This window comes from Tenrec ecaudatus, chromosome X (genome assembly GCF_050624435.1).
Source record: "Tenrec ecaudatus isolate mTenEca1 chromosome X, mTenEca1.hap1, whole genome shotgun sequence".
In the NCBI taxonomy this organism is placed as follows: Eukaryota; Metazoa; Chordata; class Mammalia; order Afrosoricida; family Tenrecidae; genus Tenrec; species Tenrec ecaudatus.
Window position 1 is genome coordinate 89,772,922 of NC_134548.1, and position 19,440 is coordinate 89,792,361.

Here is a 19,440-nt window from a genome sequence, read left to right on the forward strand (position 1 = left end):
GTCCATTTTACAGTTAGGTTAAAATGTAATGTCTTATTTGATCTTGCTATTGACTCATTTAAAAGTTGCTTCACAAACCAACTTTCCCCAAGAGAGGAAAAAGAAAATGTTTAAGGTAGGTTTCTTTTCTTTTTTTTTTTTACATTTCATTAGGGACTCATACAACTCTTATCACAATCCATACATATACATACATCAATTGTATAAAGCACATCTGTACATTCTTTGCCCTAATCATTTTCTTTTTTTTACATTTTATTAGGGGCTCATACAACTCTTATCACAATCCACACATATACATACATCAATTGTATAAAGCACATCCATACATTCTTTGCCCTAATCACTCTCAAAGCATTTGCTCTCCACTTAAGCCCTCTGCATCAGGTCCTCTTTTTCCCCCTCCCTCCCTGCTCCCCCCTTCCTCATGAGCCCTTGATAATCCACAGATTGTTATTTTGTCATATCTTGCCCTATCCAGAGTCTCCCTTCCCCCCTTCTCTGCCGTCCATCTCCCTGGGAGGAGGTCACATGTGGATCCTTGTAATCAGTTCCCCCTTTCCAACCCACTCACCCTCCACTCTCCCAGCATTGCCCCTCACACCCCTGGTCCTGACGGTATCGTCCACCCTGGATTCCCTGTGTCTCCAGCTCCCATATGCACCAATGTACAACCTCTGCTCTATCCAGGCTTGCAAGGTAGAATTCAGATCATGGTAGTGGTGGGGGGGGTGGGGGGAGAGGAAGCATTTAGGAACTGGAGGAAAGCTGTATTCTTCATCGGTGCTACATCGCACCCTGACTGACTCATATCCTCCTCTAGACCCCTCTGTGAGGGGATCTCCAGTGGCCGACAGATGGGCTTTGGGTCTACACTCTGTATTTCCCCCTTCATTCACTATGGTAAGATTTTTTTTATTATGCCTTATACCTGATCATAAGGTAGATTTCTTGAGTATATATTGTGACAACAATATAACATCATGTAGAAATATTTTATTGGAAAACAATAAAATAATAAAAGGACAAGTGGTTGTTATTGGTAGAGTATAAACCAATGCAAACTTAAGCAAAATACAAATAAAATAAATCACTGAAAAATAAATAAACAAAAGTTGGTTCAGTTCTTTTTTTAAAGTGTGGATTAAGCCTTAGGTGAAGGGATCTGAATAGCCTTTCTATCATGCTGAGGACATTTGGAAGTGAATTATTGTAGATATAGTTAGATTAAAATTTAACACCTTATCATTTAATCTTCTTGTTGACCCATTTTAAAGTTTTTCTAGTTGTTAATGTTTTCTGGTTTATTTCATAGAGGCTTTGCTCTTTTACATTGTTGTTTAGTTTTGCTGTGGTTTGTTTTGTATGTTTTTCTGTATATGAAATCCAGAATAGGTCAGTCTATAGAGAGAGTAACTGGATCAATGATTTCTTGGAGGTATGGCAGTGGATGCTGGGGGGACATGGGGACCTAATAACAATGAGTTCAAGAAAGAAGAAAATGTTATAACACTGATTATGGTAATGATTGTACAACTCTTCTTGAATGTGATTGAACTATTGAATTATATGATATGTGGATTATATGCCAATAAAACTGCTAAAAAAGAAAGAAAAAATAATCTCGATTTATATTCATTATGTAGTCTACTTTGAGAATTGTTTTCAAACTTATTCTCTCACCAAACTCATGGACATCAAGTCGATGCAGAATCATAGCAATCAGTTATATTACCATCTAAGCAATTATTTGGTCTTTATAAATAGTTGCAATTCAATATAAAACTATCAAGGGCCACTGGAGAAAAAAAATCTCTACTTTCACTACTATTTCCATGAACATTGGCTTTAAAAACGCTTTGATATGAACTTTATATTAACTACAATGTCAAATGCTATCAATGCCTAAATCTATTTATAAACTCTTTACTTAAAACTAGAACCACTAAAAAAGCCAGCACTAATTAAGATGCCCTACATACAGACTCATTTACAAGATGCCCAAAATGTAGATGCCCTTATGAAAGGGGAGTAGTATAGGGACTGTAAAACATCTGTTTTAGATACTTTCTCTTCATGAATTCAGAAATTGAAATTATTTTTACCTTATAATCCAAGAGAGAATTCACTTGTTCCACTTCAGAATTGCTTATCATTTCACTTTCATCATCATCAATAATTTCTATTTTCTGAAAGAAATGTTATGATAAGTATATACCAGGTCATTATCACTATATTCAATAATGTATAGAACATCTATGTTCAATGTTTAGTTATCAAGTTGGAGTTAATTACTTTAGATTATCTGGAATAAATTCTGATACACCTACTATGTGCCCAAGTGACTAATATCTACCTTTGATTTATGAGTGCTTAGTCAATAAAAAATCACTTTAATATCACCTAACACAGAAAAATCCCTTTCACAAAGTCCTTGGGAAAAAAATAGGCACTCAAATTCTGTTTAAATAGCACACTGTCTAGTGGTAGTGAATTCACTTCTTACAAGGGAAGTTTATTTAATTAGTAAACCTTTCTAATTGGTAGGAAGAACTTTCTTTTTTGTTGTTCCCATATCCTCTTTTGAACTTTTAATGCAAAATAGCAACATTGGCATATTACAAAGTCAAAGACAAAATTTTAAATACCATATTTATTATACTCCATTAGGTAATCGAAAGATGACATCTATAATATAATGCCAAAAAACGAATGATAATTTTCTTTTCTACTGGAAAGTGACAAAGACACACACAGAGAGATTTTGTTAGTAGGTAGTCTTTTAAAAGCAAATTCATTAAGGGAGTATAAAAAATCTCCCTTAGAGGAAGAAGAGAAACCAGGAGAGAGGCGTGGGATAGAATATGGGGTGAGGGGATGATGACGCGGTTGAATTGTTGAGAGCAGAGTTGATGGTCTGAAATATAAACCCCCATCTAATTCACAATAAAAAATTCATTAAACATAAGCACGCACAAATTCATTAATAGCAATGTGATTTATGGACAGAATTTGAAATCACGATTTGTAGACCAATAATATAAATTGTGATTTAAAGTCACAAATGTGGAAAAATCATAGCTCATATATTGCCAATATGGATATAATACAATTTTCAGGGGTTTGCAACCTGTGAGTTTTTAAGTAAAGAGGATGGCTACAACAAAAGTTCTTTCTACTGCTGACTGGAGATGAATATAATGTTTTGTTTTCCATTACAATCATTATAAACTCGGGGCTTGATCATGTTGGCTTTCACTGAACCTCGGATTTTATACTTTATTTATTCCAGATGCGTGATTTGTTGAGATTGGTTTTGGGGGTGGGGGGCGGAAAGAGAGTGCTAGGCAATGGAGGAAGGAAGGCACCACGGACCACTGTATATTGTTGTTAGGTGCAGTCAAGTCAGTTCTGACTCAGCAACCCTAAGCAAAACAATGAAACACTGCCAGATCCCACACCAACTTTACAATGGTTACATTAGATCTTATTGTTGCAGCTACTTTGTCGATTCATCTTGTTGAGGGTCTCCCACCTTTTTACTGCCCCTCTACTGTACCAAATGATGTCCTTTTCCAGGAGCTGGTCTGATTTATTGCACTGTGTATACTGTGATTTCTCCAAATGTGGGAAACCCCACTGCATAATTTGTGGTAATTGGGGGATCGTTGTGTAGATTCGTTCATTTAAATAAGTCTTGCATATCTGTGTGCTTTGTCAGCCATGGCTGTTTTGAGGTGATTAAAGTTTTAAGCAAAGATAAACCTTTGAAAGTTGGGAGTTTTGTCTCAGAAAATCAATTGTTCTTGAAAAAATTTAGGTGTCTGTGAATCATTTCCTGCAATGACTTCATTCATTACCATCAAATAACTGTTGCAGGCAAGACAATGCAGAAAAATTCACGTTATAACGAGTGTGATTCTAAGGAGAAAGAGGTTTCAATTTATAAGTCATCAGCCATTCCTTGTAGGATACAATTTATATCTATGGCAGTGGGAGATTATTACTTGATGGCATTTAAGACTATTTATAATAGTGGAAACCAATCATTACTAGATAGCTAATAAAATAATAGCATGTTTTTTCTTTATGTCTGTTGGACTTAGTGTTCAGAGTCAGGCTTCAAGTTCAATTGGTCTAAATTCAATACAATCATCTGAAACTGCATTATGAATTACAAACCATGTATTCATATGCAGTTAATGGATGAGCCTTTCTACTCTCATAAAGAGTTAAAGTCTTGGAAACTCACGGGGGCAGTTCTACTCCATCCAATAGGGTTGGTATCACTCAGCCTCTCCTTGATGGCGTGCATTTTTTGCAACAACCCCCCCCCCAAATTATTCAATATACTTAGCAATTATTAAGGAAATATGGCAGAATTGTGTTATCAAATGTTTGCAATAGAAGCCAGTGTAAATTTTGAAGCCACAGCAGAAAAAAATGCACAACATGGGTCAAATGTTAAAAGCTTGCAATCAGGTACAAAACTCTGACCTAAAATGAGGACGAAAGCACATGTGCCTGACTTCAGTTAATTACCAACTTGATTCAAAACTTGATGGGGTCAGAATGTAAACAGGTGCTGTTAAGCTTAGAAAGTATTCTTTCTTTCTTTTTTTACTTTTACACCTGCCATAGGCACTTTCTTTATTTATCCTTTTGTGATTGACTTATTTCCTTCTTTATTTTAAAATCATTTTATTGCGAGGTCTTACAGTTGTAGTAAGAATTCACAATTCAATTGGATCAAGCATATTCAAACAATTGCTGTCACCATCCATTTCAAAACACATGTTTTCTTCTTTAACTCCTTGATAACAGCTCCCCTCTATCCCTTCCTTCCCTGCCTTACCCTCAGGAGCCCTTATTGTTATGTTATATTATTTATTATTATTATCCATGTCTTAACGCCATCCAATACAGCTGTTCACCTACAATTCTGTTATTTGTTCCCCTCGAGTGAGATTACTCTGTGATCATTGCTATCAGGTCCCCATGCCCCCTCTTCTTCCCTCCTCTTTTCCTGCACCTTCAGGGAATCATTATAAAGATTATAAAAATCATTCTTTATATACCAAAATGTTACATTTCATAAAAGCCAGTTTAATCCATGCACAGGCCTCCCTTTGTTTGCTATTCAGCTTTATAATCCCGTCTTTCCCCATTTTACTGAAGTCTTAAGGTGACTAAAAAAGTTAATTTAATTAAGACTGAAAAAAAAGTCCCAGTATAGAATGGTCTGAATAGAAAACTTGGAGTTACAAATCCTTGGAGCCAAGTCACAGCACTAATAAAAGCCTCCTTCATAATATCAGGCTAATCTCAGTTTTAATTCTGCCATCTGTTAAATGAGAAGAAATCTGCACTTTGCTAAAAGGTGCTAAAAATATAACTTGTATTATAAAATGCCATATGTGTACTAAGCACTAGGGATTTATATGTGCAAATCTCCTAAATTAAAAAAATTGTGGTACAATGGCACTTAAAATATTTTTATGCTCTCAGATACACATTTTCATTGATAAACAATTGTGTTTTGGTTTATGAAGTGGCACAAGACAATATTATGACAATGCTGATATTATGACCATCTGAAAATATGTCCGTGAAAATCAATTATGAAATGAAGAAAGATTTTCAAAATGTACATACCACATTATCTCCAGATACTGCATGATGGCCATCTTCCTTATGAGCCCTTACCTCATTTGAAACAACTTCACTGGACTCTTCTATAGGAAGAAAGTACATCAAATTCATTTTTCGTTTCTCAAAACTGTATTGGGATTTCTTTTACAATAATATGCAAATAATTTCTCATTTTTAAAAAGATACAAGGGGCTAATTCACTTAATACATACTTAAATGTGCGTTCTCAGTTTTTAAACAATGTACCCCTGAGGAAATAAGGATAGGTTTGTGCAAAATCAAGGATATTCTTCTTTATGATATTTATAACAAAGAAGGGAGAAAAACAAAAAAACACCACCTATATGCTGAACAGTTGAAAGTTTAAGAAATGATTTAAAATCTTTCTGTACAATAGAATACTATGAATCCACTGAAAATGAGGTAGATGTGTTCATAAGAAGAAAATTATTCATTATCTGTGGGAAAGTGAAATAAAAATGATCACTAAGCTTACAGTGATTTAATTCTTGTGAAAGAAAAAGTATACATGGGTAAATAAACAGGATTGCTACTAGAGTTTTCGTTCATACACCCAGGTGATTATTCCAAAGAAAACATGTCTAAACATGTCTCTGCACTCAGTGAATGGCTGTCAATACATTCTCTCAGTAATACACTTGTCTTAGTCTCATTAGGATGCTTTAAAAAACTAATAATTTTTGTTCCATGAAAATGAAAACAATTTTGAGTTCAGGGCTAATCCCTTGGTCACTCCAAACAGGTAATTTTGATAATTTCTCAAATGCCATACGACGATCAAGTATGTGGGGTTTATTATGAATAGTCTTGAAGAGAGTGGAAAATGCATTGGTGATAAAAAGACTAAGGCCCTATGACAAGGAATTCTCCCCTTCCCCCCATCATAACCCCTCTGGTCATTCTTTGTGGATAGTAAGCGCTGTCCCAAAGAAATTTATTGGGAAACCTTACCCCATCTACTCCACAGCCTGATCATGCCCCATCAGGTTCCTTTTTGTTCTCCAAATATACAGAACATTGAAAAGGAACACAATTTGAGTCCCTTGAAGATACCAGAATTGTTATATATTGACATAATATAAAATGTTGTAAATTGATATGATATAAACGGAAGAGGGCTGGATTCTTTGGGGGGAAATTAGAGTGATGGAAACACTGCTTTCATATTTTGATGTTTTTTAAATAAAGATTTCTATTCTCTTGTATCTTTATTGTTTACTCTACACTTACAAATACTTCTGGAGAAAACAAAATGACTAGCACTATTTATACCAAAACAGCATTATTAGCTCAATGGAATTACAGGACATTTTCATGTTTCTTCATTTTATTTATAAATAATTATTCTTATTTCCTCCTTTTTACTTATTTGTATTTAAATATTTTCTACAATTAGCATGCATTGTTTATTGTGTTAAGATAATAATAGCACAATTTCAAAGTATAAAGCATAAAACTAAGACTACATTTTTAATTTTGTAAAAAGATAGTGTCAGTATTATTTCCATTTTCATGGCAGTTTCTACAATGATCGTGTATTCTGTTAAGATCAGAATTTAATTTTCTGAAAATAAGAAAAAATTAAAATAGAAAGAAATTACCTCATAATTCAGAGATTAAAATAGCATTCCTACTTAGCTTCAGAAAATAGCTGGTTGATTTTTAAAATAAAAGCATTGTATTGTGAATTAGATGGCAAGGTTACATAATAGTTCATAATTTTTGTATCCTACAATCTTAACAACTTATTAACCTTCCAAGTAGTCCCCGTACCCCGGTCTTTTTCTCCCTTTTCCTTTTGTTGGATATTATCTTTCCTCTACAACACTAACTGCCATTTGCCCCCCGCCATATTACTTCTCCATACTGCCCCTCCTCTTGCACCTCTGGTAGCCATCAAAGTCTGTTTCCTTTGTTATGATACAGTTTATCTATTTTTTATAACGGTGGTCTCACATAATATTTGTCCTTTTGTGTCTGACTAACTTCCTTTGTTTGTCAGTTTGTTACACAGTGATGGCCTGTGTGTGGCTGTGATGCTGTAATCTATGTCACAGGTATTTAAAATGCCAGCAGGGTCACCCACAGTGAAAAGGTTTTAAGAGAGCTTCAAGACTAAGAATAAGGGAGGAGTGGGGAGGGAAGGGGGAAATGAACAGTAGATATGAAGGGCTCAAGTAGAAGGCAAATGTTTTGAAAATGATGGTGGCAACAAATGTACATATGTGCTTGACACAATGGATGTATTATGGATTGTGATAAGAATTGTACGAGCCCCCAATAAAATTATTTTTAAAAGACTAAGAATAAACTTTGAAGAAGGAATAGGCTGCCCACTCAAAATATGTGTGAAGAAACAATGGAAAAACTAAGTATCAGTAGCTAAAACAAGGCTAGGGGCTGACTGTAGAGCAGGCCTTCAATTGTTCATATGTAAGTACAGATTAAAGCTGAAGAAAATTAAAAAACAAGATCACGAGACCCAAAATATGACCTCGAGTCTATCCCACATAAATTTGGAGAATATCAATTATAGAGTTGACATATTGAACATTAATGACAGAAGACCTGGTAAACTGTGGGAGAGCATCAAGAGCTTAAACAGAAAATTCAAAGGGCCGTTGGAGATAATAAAGTAAAATATTGTAATGTAACATGCAAAGACCAAGAATAAGAAAACCAAAAAGGCAGAATACAATCAGCATATCTTTTTAAAAATGTGTAATAGATAACTGTATATCAAAGAGTAGTTGTATATTAAGAAAACATCCCAGCCCAGTCCAGATCAAGTTCATAAGTCCTATATTAGCCCATATGTTTGATACCAATCTATAAATTCCTATTCATTTTCACGGAACACATGCAATGATGCTGAATGCAGGATGATCACAGGCCAGTGGCTGGAATATCTTATGGATCCAGTGGCGGTGGAGGCAGCTCAGTCCTGGCATGGCTCTTCATGTGGTTCTTCTGCTCCTGAGCTCAGGCTCCATCAGCTTGGCTCCATGTGGCTTGTCAACATTTCAAGATCTATCTTTAAGTATGTGGTAGTTACATAATATCTTGTCAACTTCTGAAGAGGTGGAGTCTAGCCTGTCAATCAGGATGTAGCTTGATGACCTCATTTGGAGGTGTCACAGAGATAAATAGCTAATTGGAGGCCAGATACACACAGACACTCTCTGTTTCTCTCCCTGTGAGATAATCAGCATAGCTTAATCTGAAAGAATGCAAGAAAAAAAAAACCAAGCCTAGAGTTTCAATATTGAAAGATTCTAGGGGTAAAATACTGAAGGATGCAAGAAATATCAAAAGAAGATGGAAAGAACACAGAGAGTCACAGTACCAGAAGGAACTCGCCGGCATTCAGCCATTTCAAGAGGTACCATATGATCCACAACCAGGGTGCAATGAAGGCATTAGCCTAAAAGAAAGCTCCAGGAATTGACAGAATACCAATGGATATATGTCAACAGCTGATCAAACACAAGAAATGCTCACTCAACTATGTCAAGAACTTTAGGCGAGTATTCCCAGGCAAACTCACTAGAAGAGATCCATATTTGTATCCATTCCAAGAAATTGGACCCAACGAATGCACACATTTTACAGCATCATGGATATCACATGCAAGTGAAATTTTGCTGACGATCATTCAATAACAATTGCTGTAGTACATTGACAGGAGACTACAAGAGGTTCTGGTTCAGAAGTGGGAATAATACAAGGAATATCACTGGTAATAGCAGATAGACATTGGCTGAAAGCAGAGAATACCATAAAGATGTTTACTTGTGTTTTTTTTTTTTTTACTATTACAAGGCATTCCACTGTGTGGACCATAAGAAACTATGGATAGGCTTGAGAAGAATGGGAAATCCTGATCACTTCATTGTGTTCATGGGAAAATGGCTCAAGGACCAAGAGGCAGTTGTGTGAACAGAACAAAGGAACACTGCAACATTTAAAATTAGACAAGGTGTTTCATGAGGTTCTTTACTGAATTTGTATTCTGAATAAATAATCAGAGTATCTCTACCATATGAAGAAGAATGTGGCATCAGAATTAAAGGAGGGCTTATTGAGAAACAAAAAATGTAGATGATACAACCAACAGTACCAAAGTACTTGCTGATGATTAAGGATTTCAGCCTTTAATATGAGTGACAACTCAATGTAAAGAAAACCCAAATTCCCACAATTGGACTAATAGAGAATATTATGATAAATGGAGATAAGATTGGAATTGTCAACAATTTCATTTTGCTTGGATCCACAATCAATGCTCATGGAAGCAGCAGTCAAGAAATCAAAGGACACATGGAATTGAGTAAGTGTACTGCACAAGACCTCTTTGAAGTATTGAAAAACAAGGATGTCACTTTGAGGACTAAGGTATTCCTAAGCCAGGCCATGATGTTTTCCTTTGCCTTATATGCATGCAAAAGTTGGACATTGAATAAGGAAGACAAAAGACTAATTAATGCATTTGAATTATGGTGCTATCAAATAATGTTAAATGCTCCATGAATTACCAAAATAAACAAATTTGACTTCAAAGAAGTACAGCCAGAATTCCCTTAGAAGCGTTCATCTCATGGACTTTGGACATGTTATAAGGAGAGGTCAGTCCCTGGGTCAGTCCTATTTGTTTGGCAAAATAGAGGTTCAGTGAAAAGGAGAATGATTCTCAACAAGAAGGATTGATGTAGTGTAGATAAGGTAGGAACCAAGTTGAGGTACCTAATATCTTTTTGGTTTATTTTACCTTTTTCTTTGTACAAATGTTTTGTTTTCCTGGTTAGGTTTATTCTTCAGCATTCCATCTTTTGGGTGGCTAAATGGAATCAATTTTTAAATTTCCCTTTAAGAAATCTCTTTAGCATATAGAAATCCAATTGATATTTTTATGTTGATCTTACAATTACATCCAAGCTTGAAATCCATTCACATATCTATACTGTATATATGTCGTTGGTTTGCTTTGTGGACATCATCATTATTTTATAGGGAAACATTGTAAATCTTCCCCATTGAGGATATGGTAATAGTATTTACAGTATAATTAATTTAGTCAATGGTATGGCATTTAAAGCACTATTGAGAAAAGGAACGTATCATGTATAAGACAGCTTTTTATATCATATTACATGAAATATTGACTTGTGGGGGAACCAATCATAATGATCTACATGTAACCCCTTTCCAGGGGTACAGAAAACAGAAAATTGGGTGAGGGGAGACATCAATCAATGTAAGACATGAAAAAATAATAATTTATAACTTATCAAGGGTTTATGATAGAGGGAGGGTGGGGGAGGGAGGGTAAAAATGAGGAGCTGTTACCAAGGGCTCAAGTAGAAAGCAAATGTTTTGAAAATGATGATGGCAATAAATGTACATATGTACTTGACACAATGGATGGACATATGGATTGTGATAAGAGTTGTATGAGCTCCCAATACAATGATTAAAAAAATATTTTAAAGCGTGACTGGACAATATATAACAACGAGAGTTGGACATAGGGAAAGCGTCCAATAACATTCATTCACAAGGGTAGAACTATGCCTTCTGGACTAACCTATGTGATAAAATCAGAGAGAGCATGAAAATGGCAAATACAGGGTAGTCAAGAGCCACTATTCTTTGAGCACTCTAAATGCAAGAGATCTGACCAAAGTTCAATGACCACCAATTCCATACCTTAGTATAGCATTCATATGCTTCGTTTCACACTAGTCAATTCCAGCAATAAGTCCAAGGGAATATCTCAGTTCCTTAAATCTGCTGCAGGTGATTTTAAGGTAAAATCCAGTTCACTTAGTAGGATTTCCAAATATGATCCTTCCAGGTAGACTATGAAGAATGTTTTGCATCCCAATAGGACAGAGTCTAAAGTCCCAGTTGGTTAACTAGGACTGGATAAAAACTAGTTCAAAAGTACCTAGTGAGAACCATAATACTTGATATATACTCTCCTTGGGGTCTATATTAGTAATGTTTAGTAGTTTTCCCCAATCGTACATTGTTCCACCCAGTTTACCAATAGCAACCACCTTTTCCAATACAAAGATGCCCCTCTTCACCTCTTGATTTGAATTTCCAGTAAGGTTCACTAATCAATCTTGTAGGAGTTATCTGTTGAATTGGGATGACCATGGGACAATATTATATGGCAGGAATTGATTGTTATTCTACTTCTCCCACCAATAGGAGAAATTGACCAAGGCTGAAGTGAGGCCTTCTTTCTCAAAGTAGTTTAAAATGTACAAATAAAGGAATGATATAAGGATTATGATAAGACACATGACCTTATTGCTGGGAGACTGGATTAGAAGATTACCTGGACTGAGAACAGAATGCTTCCTTTTCCCTTACAGTGGTAGACATACAATTTTGGTCCTTTTGTGATGAACTAACTTCAATCAGCATAATTTCCAGGTCCATCTATGTCATGATGTTTTCTGTAGTTTCATCACTAATTTTTAGGTGTGCATAATATTGTGTTGTGTGAATGTACCAGAATTTATTTATCCATTCTTTTACTAATGGGAATTTAGGCTATTTCTGTCTTCTTGCTATTGGTATCTATGCTGCAGTGAACATGGAAACGCATATATCTGTTATTGTTCTGTCTCCTACTTTTGGGGGGTACATGCCTAGCAGAGATTGCTGGATCTTATGATATTTCGGTTTGCAGTTAGTTTAAGAAGTGCCACATTGCTTTCCACAATGGTAGCATGTTCATAAAGCCATCATCAGGGTATAAGAGTTCTAATTTCTCTGCACCCTCTACAGCATTTGTTGTTGTCGTTTATTTATTTGGTAAATTGGGCTAATGTTGTGGCTGAAATCTCATCATTGTTTTTATTTGCATCTCCCAGATGGCTAGTGATCGTATTGGCTCATTTGTTTCTTAGAAATTGGTGTGTCATCCTGGTGAATTGCCTGTTCATGTTCTTTGCCTATTTTTTAATTGGATTAATTGATTTTTTCTTATTGATGTGTTGTAGAATTCTAGAGTTTTTAAGTAAAGAGTCCCTTGTTCACTGTGTCAATGATAAAGATTTGCCCATGATCCATCAACTCTTGTTTTACTATTTTGTTGAAGTCTTTTTAAGTGCATAAGTGTTTTATTTTTTATCATTTTATTGGGGTTCATACAACTCTTATCATAATCCATACACATATAAATTGTTTAAAACACATTAGTACATTCACTTCCCTCATCATTCTCAAAACATTTGGTTTCCACTTGGGCTCTTGGAATCAGCTCCTCATTTTTAATTGTTTTCCCTCCCTTCCCGCTCCCCACGCCCTCATGAACCCTTGATAGTGTTTTATTTTTAGTAGGCCTCAGTCATCTATTTTGTCTTCCACTGTGTGTGCTTCGGTTATTACTGCATATACTCAAGTATAAATTCACCTCAATATCTGCCGAGGCACCTAACTTTTCCACAAAAGCTGCATTAAAAATGTGCTGAATAAAGGTGCTTTACTCAATTGATGTATGCATGGATTGTGATAAGTTGTATGAGCCCCAATAGAATGATTTATTTTAAAAACGTGCTGAAAAACTCAGTTTATACGGTATATGATAACCTGGCAGCATGTTATGTTATGTGTTGGACTATTAACTACAAGGTGAGCAATTAGAACCCACTAACTGCTCCACTGGGGAAAGATGAGGCTTTTTATTCCCATAAAGAGAAATCCACAGGGGCACTTCTACCCTGTCCTATAAGGTTGCTATGAGTTGGAACTGACTCAATGGCAGTGAGTTGAGTTGAATCTGTACATGCCCTGCAATTAAAAAAAATTGTCCCAGTTTTCTCATGAATGATCTGTAGAACTCTGGGATTTGCATTTGTTGCTAATCCATCTTACGTTTATTTTTTTTGTTCATGGAGTGAATTATGGGTCCTGTTTTATTCTTCTATAGATGGAGATCAAGTTTTTCCAGCACCATTAATTGAAGAAGGTGGGTCCCTTGCCCATTTAATGTTTTATGATCTTTCTTTGAAAATCAGTTGCATGTTTGTGGATGGTTTTATTTCTGTGTTTTCTATTGTGTTCCCTTGGTCTATGTATCTACCATGGTACAAGTAGCAGACTGTTTTCACTCCTGTAGTTGTATAATAGGTTTTAAAATCAGGTAGCGTGAGGCCTGTCACTTTGTTCCTTTTCTTTTGAGAATTCTTATCTTGGATATCACCACTCTTCAACGAAGATTGGTGATAGGGGGTATCCTTGTCTAGTTCCCATTCTCAGGGGAAATGTTTTCAGCTTTTCCCTGTGGTGTATGATGCTAACTGATGCATTTTCCTATATGGCCCTTATTATGTGAAGGAATTTCCCTTATATCGCTATTTATTAATTTTTTGTTAGAAACGAGTGTTGGATATTGTCAAATGCCTTTTCTGCACGCATTTATATGATCAAGTGGTTCTTATTCTTTTTCCATGTGGTGGATTACATTGTTTTACTAATATTGAACCATCCTTGCATCTCTGTTATCACTTGATGATGGTGAATTTTTATTTATATATTGCTGGATTTTGTTGGTTAGTATTTTGTTGGGAATTTTTTCATCTATGTTCATGACGGATATGGGTCTTTAGTTTTCTGTCTGTGGGGCATTTTCCTAGCTTTGGTATCCGGGTTGTGCTCACTTCGTAGAATGAGTTTGAAAATGTGTGGATCTGTTCTCTATTCAGGAATACTTTGTGTAGAATTGCTGACAACTCCTCACTGAATATTTGAGAGAATTCCCCCGCGAAGCCATGCGGTCCTGGGTTTTCTTGATCGGAAATTTCTTAAAGACCATGCAATTTTATTCCTCTGTTATTGTTCAAGTTTTCTATATCATTTGGGTACTTAGTGTGTTTCTCAAGAGTTGTCCATTTCTTTTAGATAATGACATTTATTAGAGTACAGTCTGTTTGTCCTGTTGATTTTTTCCCATTATTTTTCTGTTTTCTAGTTTGTTTATTCCTACTTTAATCTTTATGATTTCTTTTCTTCTGTTAGTAGAGGGGTTTGGTTGTGGCTCCTGTTCTATTTATTAAAGATGGTGTGTTAAAGTGTTGATTTGGGATTTCTCCTCTTTTTTATGTATATGTTAATTGCTATAAATTGATCACTGATATCATTCTCATTTCTTTGAAGAATTTCTTATTTTAGTCCCTAATTTGATCTATAACTCTATCTTTTTAGGTAGTATATTGTTCAGTTTCCTGTATGTGGCTTGTGCTCCTGGTCTTTCTATTGTTAATTTTCAATTATATAGTATTGTGGTCTGAGAAAATGGGCTGTAGCATTCAAATATTTTGAAATGTTAAGGCTTATTTTATGGCCTAACATGTGATCAGTTCTAGACTATGTACTGTGTGTGATGTAGAGAAATACATATTGCGTAGTTGTGTATATCTAAGAAGTCAAACTGGTTGTATTCAGTTCTTCTCTTTATTATTGCTTTGCCAATGGTCTACTCTTTCCAATAGTGGTGTATAGAAATCTCCTACAATTTTTGTCAAATTGTCTATTTTGCTATTAAACTCAATGAGAATATGATAATGTATTTCCAGAATTTTTAATTTGGGGGCATGTATGGTTATTTCTTTTAAAAAACAATTTATTAGGGGCTCATACAACTCTTATCACAATCCATGCATATACATACATCAATTGTATAAAGCATATCTGTACATTCTTTGCCCTCATCATTTTCTTTCTTTATTTTTTCTTTTCTTTTTTTACATTTTATTAGGGGCTCATACAACTCTTATCTCAATCCACACATATACATACGTCAATTGTATAAAGCACATCCGTACATTCTTTGCCCTAATCACTCTCAAAGCATTTGCTCTCCATTTAAGCCCTCTGCATCAGGTCCTCTTTTTTCCCCCCTCCCTCCCCGCTCCCCCCTCCCTCGTGAGCCCTTGATAATCTACAGATTGTTATTTTGTCATATCTTGCCCTATCCGGAGTCTCCCTTCCCCCCCTTCTCTGCCGTCCATCTCCCAGGGAGGAGGTCACATGTGGATCCTTGTAATCAGTTATTATGGTTATTTCTTATTATTCTATTGTTTCTTTAATTATTATGTAGTGACCACTCTTATCTCTCATTGTTATTTGACTTGAAGTCTATTTTTATCAAAGATTCATATTGCCACTCCTAATTTTTATGTGTAGCATTGGTTTGATGGGTTGTTCACTATCCCTTGCTATTTTGTCCATTTTTATCTTTGATTTTAAGGTGTGTCTCTTGTAGGAAGCATATAGAATGCCCTTGTTTTATAATCCAGTTTGATACTCTCTTTCTTCTGATTGGCACATTTCATCCAGTGACATTCAATGTTACTACTGTTGTGGGTAGATTGCTAATATATTTCCTTTGTTTGTGTATAGATTCTTTTCTTTTACTTTTGTTTGTTTTATTGGTGACTTTGTTCCTCTTCTACTCCTTAAGCACTCTTTCATCGTATTGGTTTCTGGGTGGTGTCGTTCTGCATGATGCTTTCAGGTTTGTCTGCTACTGTTATTGATACTCTTCCCAGAGTGATCCTGTTAATAGTTTTGGTAATGTTGGTTTTGTTTTTACAAATTCCTATAACTTTTCTTCAAATATTTAAATACCTTTACTTCTCTCTTTTATTGGAGGGGTATTTGTTTTCAAGTACAGTAGTGCTTTATTGTAAATACACTGGGAGTCCAGGAAAAGATGTGCTAATAGGCCAAAGGAACAACAGATGTCAAGTAACTTCCACAATATTGGCTGCTCTTTCTGTTTATTGCTCTCCACCACTCTCTATGTAGCAGATGTTGTTGCATCTTTCTTGACCTACTCCACTGTAGCTCTCTTTTACACAAGGCCTGAAATATCCCATTTCCAAGTTTGCATAACCTTTCAAATCTATTAAAAGACAATACTCTCTATATATGCCTTTTAAATAAAAATTCCTGAGAACCTGATTAACTCAATTCATATTTTAAAATAAGTTCGCAGTTAAAGATCACAGAGTTACCCGTTGGGCACTCTCGGCCAATTTTTTAGTTTTTTCCCTCCAATCTCTTTTAAAATCATTTTAAAAATCATTTTATTAGGGGCTCATACAACTCTTATCACAATCCATACATACATCAATTGTGTAAAGCACATCTGTACATACACTGCCCTCATCATTCTCAAAACATTAGCTCTCCACTTAAGCCCCCGGCATCAGGTTCTCATTTTGCACCTCCCTCCCTGTTCCCCCCTCCCTCATGAGACCTTGATAATTTATAAATTATTATTTTGTCATATCTTGCCCTGTCCAACGATTACCTTCTCCCAGTTTTCTGCTGTCCATCCCAGGAAGCAGGTCACATGTAGGTCCTTGTAATCGGTTCCCCCTTTCCAACCCCTCTCTTCACCCTTCCGGTATCGCCACTCTCACCACCGATCCTGAAGGTAGCATTTGCCCTGGCTTCCCTGTGTTTCCAGTTCCTATCTGTACCAGTGTACATCCTCTGGTCTAGGCAGACTTGCAATGTAGAATTGGGATCATGATAGTGGGGGTGGGGAGGCAGAGAGGAAGCATTTAGGAACTAGAGGAAAGTTGTATTTTTCATCGTTGCTGCATCGCACCTTGACTGGCTCATCTATTCCCCTAGACTGAGAGATAATTTTTATGGATATAAAAAAATATGGATAGGTTGGCTCCCTCCCGATTCCTTAGCCCTCACACCTAAACAGTGGTCTGAGAGGAATAAAGAAAAAAGGAGGAAAGTGAAACTGAAAAGGACTTGGAGTCTTTTGACAAACAACTTCACTTTAAAACATAACAACATATAAACAACAAAATATTAGGTTGGCAATTTGTTTCCTTTCAAAATTTGATATGTCTCTCCATTTCTTCCTGCCTTCAGAGTTTCTGTTGAGAATCTGAGCTTATGTTTCTCCTCTGGGATCTATCCTATTTAGGGTTTTCTCCTATTTTGTGCTATTGGGGAAAAGTTCTTCCATAGCTTCTTATATTATTTTCAATGTACAATTTTTGTTTCTTCTTCCTTTGGGATCTTAATGAGATGTAGTTTATTTCTCTTGATAGTGTCTCACATTGTTCTCAGGCTTTATTTGAATGTCTTGGTTTTTTTCACTGATTGTTTCTTTCATAAGTTGTAGTCAGAGTCCTTGACTTTACGCCCAATGTCTGGATTTTTATTTTCTTCCATTGAACTTCAGAAGTCTTTTGCTATATTTCTTAACTCTACTATCTCATTTATTTTCTAGGATTCCTTTTATTGAAAAGTTTTCATTTGTCAATGTATTCTCTTGTCTTTATGAGTGTTTCCCATATCTATTGAAGGAACCTAAACACCATTCTTCTCAATTTTATCTCTAGTTGTTCCAGGGCCTCTATTTTAGATTACTCCATTGGTGATTTTGTGTTTGTGTGATTTTGTGTTGTTTGAATTCATTTCTCTTAAATTTGGGTCTATTCCGTGGTTAACTACTGTGTCTGTAACATCATGATATCCCTCTTTGTTGTATGTTATGTTCTTGGCTGCTAACCACAAGGGTCAGCAGTTCAAAACCATGAGCCGCTCTGTGGGAGAAAGACATACCTTTCTAATCCCACAAAGAATTACTGCCTCTGAAACCTACAGGGGCAATTATACATGGTCCTATAGGGTTGCATGAATTAAAATGGACTCAAGGATAGTCAGTTTGTTTAACTTCTGGCTCATGTAAGGGTAGTTGGCTCTTTCAAGTTATGCGGGAGATATGTAACAGGAACTTGAAATCATATGACGGGTAAAATGAAGAACAAGGGAGAGAAATAAGTATTTGAAGAAGGTGGAGGAAGAAGAGAGAGATTTGAAATAAAAGTAATAGCAGTGATAAAGGGCTACCTGGATAAACAAATGATTTCTAAAAACAAAGGAAACATGTATTTTAAGAGGTTTAGTAACACTTAATCAGTAGTATGGAACTATATTTCACAGGGAAAGGGAGAAAGAGACCAGAAAACATATAGTGGGACTTCTGGGAAGATGGCGGACCAGGGGACCCGCATGCTCTGAGAGCTCTTTCAAACAAGGAGGGTTTGGTGACCAGGTAGCTGAGTGGTAGGAGTGTGGTGAGTGAAATGTCCACCCGGGACAGAACCCCACCCCCACGCACTTGTCCTGAGCAGGGGCCTCAGTGGTCCAGGTCCCAATTCCTGGGACATCTCGGGTCATTAGGCTGTCGCCACCATGGCCATGACTAGCTGTAGCCCCACTCCATCCCCAGACCTGGACTCTGCACCAGGAGTTACTTGCCTGTTCTGCTGAGAAATGCACAGAGGTGGCAGGACTCCCTACAGCAGCTGCCAACTTGCAGGACTCCACTAGGAGAGAAGCTTCCCTTTCCCCATTCCCCTCTCCCCATGGGCAGTGATCTGCCCTTGGGTCCTTGTCCTTCCCTCCATTCATCCAAGGCCTGGGTAACTGACCTGCAACCTACCGGGGGCTGCCTGGGTCACCCCCTACGGGGCACCATCAACCCCCAATGCTGCCTGGGACCTCTCTACAATAGTTTTTAGAATATTTTGTAATTACTATATCCATAATTATTTGCTCCTTATTTCCCCCCAACTTCCACTATCATAACCCTAAGAATTAATTAATCTAGTAACTGTATCTATAGATTTAGCTATCCTGGATTTCTTATAAAGAAATAATCCCATCACTAACCACAAAATAAAACGAATCCCATAACTAACCACAAAAGAA

At 36.2% G+C, this 19,440-nt stretch overlaps 1 protein-coding gene across 2 annotated transcripts in view; it reads right to left on the bottom strand.

Annotated features, from left to right (window-relative positions):
- HDX (highly divergent homeobox) overlaps positions 1-19,440 on the bottom strand; it is a 246,619-nt gene that overhangs the window by 24,720 nt on the left and 202,459 nt on the right. For both annotated transcript variants that reach the window (XM_075539089.1, XM_075539088.1), the window contains 2 exons: positions 5,656-5,735; positions 2,106-2,189 (listed from right to left, as the gene is read on the bottom strand). In XM_075539089.1, the coding sequence (XP_075395204.1) occupies positions 2,106-2,189; positions 5,656-5,735 (164 nt within the window). The remainder of the gene's footprint in view (positions 1-2,105; positions 2,190-5,655; positions 5,736-19,440) is intronic.